This window comes from Colobus angolensis, unplaced genomic scaffold (genome assembly GCF_000951035.1).
Source record: "Colobus angolensis palliatus isolate OR3802 unplaced genomic scaffold, Cang.pa_1.0 Scaffold236, whole genome shotgun sequence".
Lineage (NCBI taxonomy): Eukaryota > Metazoa > Chordata > Mammalia > Primates > Cercopithecidae > Colobus > Colobus angolensis.
Genome location: NW_012115555.1, coordinates 1,790,162 through 1,797,000, shown reverse-complemented (window position 1 = coordinate 1,797,000; position 6,839 = coordinate 1,790,162). Strand labels below are relative to the sequence as shown.

Sequence of the window (6,839 nt, the reverse complement as noted above, 5' to 3'; positions counted from 1 at the left end):
TGCCCTCCTCAGGGAGTCCACGGAAACTCCTTACACTCTGCTTTAGACCAAACATCTCCAACAATTACACATTTTTTCTTACACAATGAAATTTAATAATAATAAAAGAAAAATAACATTTTTGAAAGTGATCTAAAGTTTTAAGAGGTTTTTATTCCATTATGCAGCCAATGTTTTCCTTTTAAAGATTATTGGTAAAGTTTATTTTACTTTCTAACTCAAAATTTGTCCACAGAAACTTCTTGGGAAAGTAGGGTTCCCTGCATCGCAGATCGACATAGAGAGGATTTGTTGGAGCTCAGCTGCGCGGCGCTCTGACGGCCTTTTCTCTCCCTTCAGGGAGGGAGTCCCTTCTTGGAGGACGTGGTAACAGTTGGTGCAAGCCCCTCCCGTCCTCCAAAACTTCCTTTGGCCTCTCCTGTTGGCCTGGTGAATCCTTCTACCTTCTCACCCGGGCTCTTTCCCTCTTCACCCAGCAACAGACACATTCACTCAGAGAATTTCTGTGATTGGCTGAAGACAACAGGGGTCGCCCCCATCCTCGAATCTGTTTTCTTCCTCTTCACCTCCGCCTTGTTCCTGTACTCCCCACACGGACTGAGACTAATTTGGTTAAAGCACCAGAGTGTAATGGCCCTCAGAGCAGGGCTGGTCCTGGGGTTCCACAGCCTGATGACCCTCCTGAGCCCGCAGGAGGCAGGGGCCACCAAAGGTGAGTGCGAGGGCGAGGCGGGTGCGGCCGGGAGCAGAGATTTATGGAGTTGGGTTACATGAGGAGAGGACATGGAGGATGCTTGTTCCTCTCCCGCTCTGGTTTATGAGCAACTTCCTTCACCCAAGAGACACCCAATCCCCCTCACCTCTGTCACATCCACTCTGGACCTAAATGAAGGTGCAGCTCGGTCAGCTGCGCAGGTGCCCCATTCAGCCTTTGCTGATGTTCAGATTCCTTCCTCCTTCCTGAGACCCAAACCTCCACCCAACAGGTGCCAGCAAGCACCCTGATTTCTCTACCACCCCTGGCCTGGAGTGTGGCCCATCAAGTCCAGTTCTGTTGCGTATTTATGCCCATGCCAGTAGTTAACTGTTTACCTGTCTTTGTTTATTGGGAGACATGAGCTGGTTTGCGGGTCTACAGCTGGTTCATCTTTATTTCTTTTATTTCCCTGGCCCGCCATTGTGCTGGGTGCATGCTAGTTCCTCAATAACTGTTGTTCAAACAACTTCATAGAATTCTGCAAGTATTAGAACTTAATCCCTAACTTCCAGAAAACTAGACAACAGTTATGGAAGAGACACACTCAGTCATAATGCTCTGAGATGGAGGAGTTGGGACATGAACTTTGACTTCTGACTCCTCATCCAGTGCTCTTTGCAATGCCTTGAGTTGCCTCTTCTTATCCCCTTGGTCTCTGGGTCACTAACCTTAATTCTTACCCCTGCCAGCCGTGGCCTGTTTCCCCTTACACCCACCTGCACTGCATCTCTGTGCAAAGCTCCACTACTCTCCTGTCCTTAATCATTCCTCCTCATCCCACCCGCACAGTCCCACCAGCTCACAACACAGGACCTGACAACACAGACAGGGCAGACGACCACAGCCAAGATTTAAATTCTGGAACTCCAAGCATGATTTCATGCAGCCCCTCCTCTTCCCATCCTGATAGGCCAGACTGCACTGTCTCTGTGCTGGCTGCAGTGTGCTGGGATGAACCTCTTTCTTCCCGTGCTCTCCCTTGCCCTCTCCCAGGGCCAGTCCAGTGTCAGAGCAGGACTGTGTCCCCACACAGAACCCAGGACGGGGCCCAGGCTCAGGGACTCAACAATCACATATTGTGGATGAGATAGACACATTTTCTTCTCTCTCCTTGACCCTGAACTCACCAAATACAGCTGACCACATGGGCTCCTACGGACCCGCCTTCTACCAGTCTTACGGCGCCTCGGGCCAGTTCACCCATGAATTTGATGGGGAACAGCTGTTCTCTGTGGACCTGAAGAAAAGTGAGGCTGTGTGGCGTCTGCCTGAGTTTGGCGACTTTGCCCGCTTTGACCCGCAGGGTGGGCTGGCCGGCATCGCCGCGATCAAAGCCCATCTGGACATCCTGGTGGAGCGCTCCAACCGCACGAGAGCCATCAACGGTACCAGCCCTCCCTCTGCCCACCCAGTCAGGTGGGAAGGTCCAGAGAAACTTCCTTCCAGTTCCTAGACCTTCATCACTCTGGGGCGCACTCTCAGTGCCCGTGCCTGTCATGCCCTGTCCCTTTCTTTCCCAGGAGGCTCCATGTCTTCCTAGACCCCGTTGGCACCCCTCTCCTTGAGGAATGACACCTCTCACCTGGACTCCCGCCCAGGGACCAGTCAGATATAGGACCTCCTGACATCCCCACTCCCTCCCCAGTCTCCTCTCCCTCTGTTTTCCTCCTCTTCTGCCCCAGTGGATACCATCCCAGAGCATCCCCTGCCCACAGATGGCTACGAAGGGGGAACGTCCCTTAATCTCAGTCCTAGTGAGGCCCTGGGATGAGGGATGAGCCTGTGGACTCAAGCCCCATTCCTCCTAGTGCCTCCACGGGTGACCGTGTTCCCCAAGTCTCGGGTGGAGCTGGGCCAGCCCAACATCCTCATCTGCGTCGTGGACAACATCTTCCCGCCTGTGATCAATATCACCTGGCTGCGCAACGGCCAAGCTGTCACTGAGGGAGTGGCCCAGACCAGCTTCTATTCCCAGCCTGACCATTTGTTCCGCAAGTTCCACTACCTGCCCTTCGTGCCCTCAGCCGAGGACGTCTATGACTGCCAGGTGGAGCACTGGGGCCTGGATGCGCCACTCCTCAGGCATTGGGGTACGGAGCCCCCTCCCCACGCACCCTCCTGGCCCCAGATTTCCTTTACTCTAGATTCTTTCCCTATACCACCAATTCCTTCCTTTCTCTCCCAGAGCTCCAGGTGCCTATTCCACCACCAGATGCCATGGAGACCCTGGTCTGTGCCCTGGGCCTGGCCATTGGCCTGGTGGGCTTCCTCGTGGGCACCATCCTCATCATCATGGGCACATATGTGTCCAGTGCCCCCAGGTGCAGAGGCCCCGGGAGTCTAGGGGGTGGGGGAGGAAAGTGGATGACTCTGAACAGGACATGGGTGGAGAATCAGAGATTCTGTCGCGGGCAAAGAGGTCAGGAAAGAAATGGGCACGGAGGAAAGAAGCAGAGGTGGGGTGAGAGAGTGAGGTTTTGGGGGAGGTGGGCACTCAGAGATAGGATCCCAGCATATTGAAATTGAGCAACGTCGATTGTGTGGTTTCTGCTACTTTAGGTAATGATCCTTCTGAGAGAAATGACTTGTGGGAGACACCCTGCAGATCCGCGTGGATTTGTGACAGCTCCTGTGTGCTCAGTGCCCTTTAAGTGCATCCTGCTGTGCTGACCTTGAGTGGGATCAACCTCTGTCCTACAGGTCCTCTCTTTTTTGGCCCCAGTACTCATGGCAGGGTTTGTGGGACACCTACTAGCTTCCCTTCCCTTTCAACACACACACACACATTCTTGCTCTACCCAAAGCTCTGGCTGGCAGCACCAAATGCTTTGGTGGTGTTTGCACTGTGTCCTTTTTAGGCCTTGGCCAGTTCTCCCAGGGTTGAGGCATGTGGTGCTGGGGATTGGCAGCAGTCCTGGGGCCCGTACAGGTGTGTCTTGCTCCATTTGTCCCATTGTGTGTGACTTCGTGAATGAGCCGTTTCACATGGACTTCATGAAATTTGCCTCCTGAGTTCAGTTTTGCCCTGAAAGGGATGCAGATTATCCTGTTCCTCACGACCCCCTCAGCTAACAAACCCTCAGCACTGGGACAGGACAGGCTCATGGGGACTCCATTCCTGCCTGGGTTTACTCTGTATGAAGAGACCATTGGTATCCTGCCATGATATCATCTCCTTTTTCTACTTTCCCTAGAGTCCTATGCATGACAAAGAGAGGCCCAAGGCTTGGATAAGGTGGCCACTTCCATCAATGGGGTCAATCATGTTAGGTAGGAGGTGGTAGAGTCGGTGTGCAAGGTATCTGGTAAGAGGGGCATCCACCTAGACACTCTCTAAATATGTGGCCTAGAAGATTTTAGTCTAATTTTCTGTGAACAAAATTTAAAACATACAAAGAGATAAGTCACCATACCATGTAGTTTATGTCAAGACCAAAATGAGCAGTACAGATTACAGTTTTCAAACCAGAATGCACATAGGAACTGCTTGGGATCCTTTTAAAAGTACAGGCATTGGCCTGGTGCAGTGGCTCACTCCTGTAATCCCAGCACTTTGGGAGGCCAAGGGGACAGGATCGCTTGAGGCCAGGAGTTGGAAACCATCCTGGGCTACATAGAGAGACCCCATCTCTAAAAAGAAAGATTTAAAAATTAACCAGGCATGGTGGCTCGCACCTGTATTCCCAACCACCCGAGAGGCTGAGGCTGGAGGAGTGCTTGAGCCCAGGAGTTCAAGGCTGCAGTGAGCTGAGATCGCACCACTGCACTCCAGCCTAGGTGACACAGTGAGACCCTGTCTCTAAATAAATAAATAAAATAGAAAAATAACAGGCATCACCCAGACCTACTGAATTAGAATCTCGGGGGTGCAAGGGGCAGCAACAGGGAAGCTGTCTTTTTTGAGACAGGGTCTCGCTCTGTCACTAAGCTGGAGTGCCATGGCATGATCCCAGCTCACTGCAACCTCAGCCTCCCAAGTTCAAGCAATTCTCCTGCCTCAGCCTCCTGAGTAGCTGGGACTACAGATGCGCGCCACCATGCCCAGCTAATTTTTGTATTTTAAGTAGAGACAAGGTTTCACCATGTTGGCCAGGATGGTCTCCATCTCCTGACCTCGTGATCCGCCCTCCCTGACCTCCTGAAGTGCTGGAATTACAGGCATGAGCCACCGCGTCTGGCTGAAGCTGTCATTTTTAACAGGCTCTGGATGACTCTGATGCAGCCATCCTGGACCTAGGCTGCGGTCTGGTCACTGGGACACAGTGACATAATCAGGTGCCATGGGGGGTCATGGGAAAGAGGGATCCCTAATGTCCAAGGTGGACTAGGAAGGCTTTCTGAAGAACGTGGGTCTGTTAGGGCATCAAAGCCAATCAAGGTGCAAGTAAATAGGGATAAAATGAGGGTTTGAACTGTGAGCAGTTGGTCCTGGAAAAGAAAGAAACCACGAGATTATGGGGACTCAATGGGCTTCTTAAGAGAGAATAAGTTGAAATCAATGACCAGAAGACCGTGATGGAAGTGGAGGAGAATCATCTCAGGCAAACTTTTTGTGTGCCAGTAACAGAAACCCTCTTCATGTGATCACATGCAAAGTATAGGATGTTTGCAATATAGCCGTGGGGAGGAGTGCAGGGCCCAAGGGTAGATTCTAGCCAGGCCTCCCAGGAACAGAACTGGGATCCAAAAAGCCCGGAGAAGCTAGAGCTGCCCCTCCAACACTCTCGGATCCACACGGTCTGTGTTCTCTAGACCCCCCTGCATGTTAGCGGTGTTCTCTCTCTGTGGACTGACTGTCCTTTTCAGTGAACATGTCCACCCGAAAGCTCCTGAGTTTATATCATCTCAGCCCTCACAACCCACAAAGGCTGTGTCTCCTAGTCACAGCTTTAAATTACTGGAAAAATAAATGACCGGCCAAACGTGGAGCAGGTGTCCATCCCAGCCCTGTGTAGTTAGAACAGGAGACAAGATCCCACACAAATGTGGCTGCCAAGCACCCAGCCCTGGGGCAAGGGGTCAAGTTCTTGTCAGAGAAAGAGGAATAAGTTGGTTCTCAGAAGACACCACAAGATACGTGTGTTCCCAACAATCTCTGATCTCTGCTGATCTTTTGCTTAGCAGTTAACTTGATGCATCATTGGGAAGGTGTTTCTCTCATGTCCATCCTAAGGCTTAATAAAGTCATTAAAATTGTGTTCTTTTGACCAAAGAAATGTGTGGTTGTTTTGTTTGTTTTTTTTTCACTGTTGCATATACTACCCTGAAGTCACTGGGTTCTAGGAATAATTCCAGAGCCTTTAGATTTGTGTCTCTGCGTGTATACTCACATTTGTTTCTAGTCTCAAGGTATGTAGTGTTTTATTTTAAAAAACAAATTTTGCTCCTGCATTCCTGATCTTTCACTCTGTTTTAGAACAGACATCCAGTAGTCTCCTGTCCTTTGTATCCAAACTCTCCCTTTTTGCAGGGTCCCCCTACAGATCATAAGCACGTCATCTCTCCAAATAATGAGAACATCAAGTCCTCTGTCTGTCCTTGACCCAGTCTCCCTTCCACCCAAGCTCCTCCCGGTCACACCCTCTGAGAGTGTCTGCATGGACTGCCTCCAGATCCCCTCTTCCCATCCACTCTCTTTCATTTTTAATTTTTAACCAAATTATGTTATATGCATAGTTTAAAGAGTCAAATATTTTTTACAAGATTTGTTACAGAAATACCAGTCTCCAGCCCCCTCTGCCACCATATCCCTCAGCCTCACAGAAAATAACTTTCAATTGTTTTAATGTGCTCTGTTGGTATTAACCTCCCATCTCTAAATAACATGTTTGTGTTGCTACATCTAGATTTTTCAGCTTTAGGCTTTATCTCTTTACCTCCTGCTGTGGGAGAGGGGGATTTAGATTTTTTTCATCCTCAAAGAACATCATGCACCCTTCCCATGCCCCTTCTTTTAATATGAGTATATTGTAATTTTTACAACATAGTAAAAATTACTGTGCTTACTATGTTTATATCAGTATGACCATGTAATGGCAAACCATAGAGCAAACCATGCTTGCTCTTCCTTTTCTAGATGACT

General features: G+C 50.0%; 1 protein-coding gene across 2 annotated transcripts; it reads left to right on the top strand.

Moving 5' to 3' along the window:
* The first annotated feature begins 556 nt into the window (after nt 1-556).
* On the top strand, nt 557-5,965 carry LOC105513800 (HLA class II histocompatibility antigen, DO alpha chain). 2 transcript variants are annotated; one of them, XM_011944826.1, is made up of 5 exons: nt 557-712; nt 1,894-2,142; nt 2,566-2,847; nt 2,943-3,078; nt 3,317-5,965. In XM_011944826.1, the coding sequence occupies exons 1-5, from the start codon at nt 631-633 to the stop codon at nt 3,318-3,320; spliced, it is 753 nt and encodes a 250-aa protein (XP_011800216.1). In that variant the 5' UTR covers nt 557-630; the 3' UTR covers nt 3,321-5,965. The 2 variants fall into 2 exon arrangements, with proteins under 2 accessions (XP_011800216.1, XP_011800217.1); XM_011944827.1 differs by lacking the exon at nt 2,943-3,078 and having other exon boundaries at nt 597-712; nt 1,751-2,142; nt 3,317-3,849.
* The last annotated feature ends 874 nt before the right edge of the window (nt 5,966-6,839 follow it).

What these genes read in the sequence shown, in the direction of transcription:
- LOC105513800 (XM_011944826.1), top strand. Translation starts at nt 631, where the DNA reads ATGGCCCTCAGAGCAGGGCTGGTCCTGGGGTTCCACAGCCTGATGACC. An exon ending in GGAGGCAGGGGCCACCAAAG is followed by an intron (nt 713 to 1,893) that starts GTGAGTGCGAGG and finishes CACCAAATACAG; the next exon opens with CTGACCACATGGGCTCCTAC. An exon ending in CCGCACGAGAGCCATCAACG is followed by an intron (nt 2,143 to 2,565) that starts GTACCAGCCCTC and finishes CATTCCTCCTAG; the next exon opens with TGCCTCCACGGGTGACCGTG.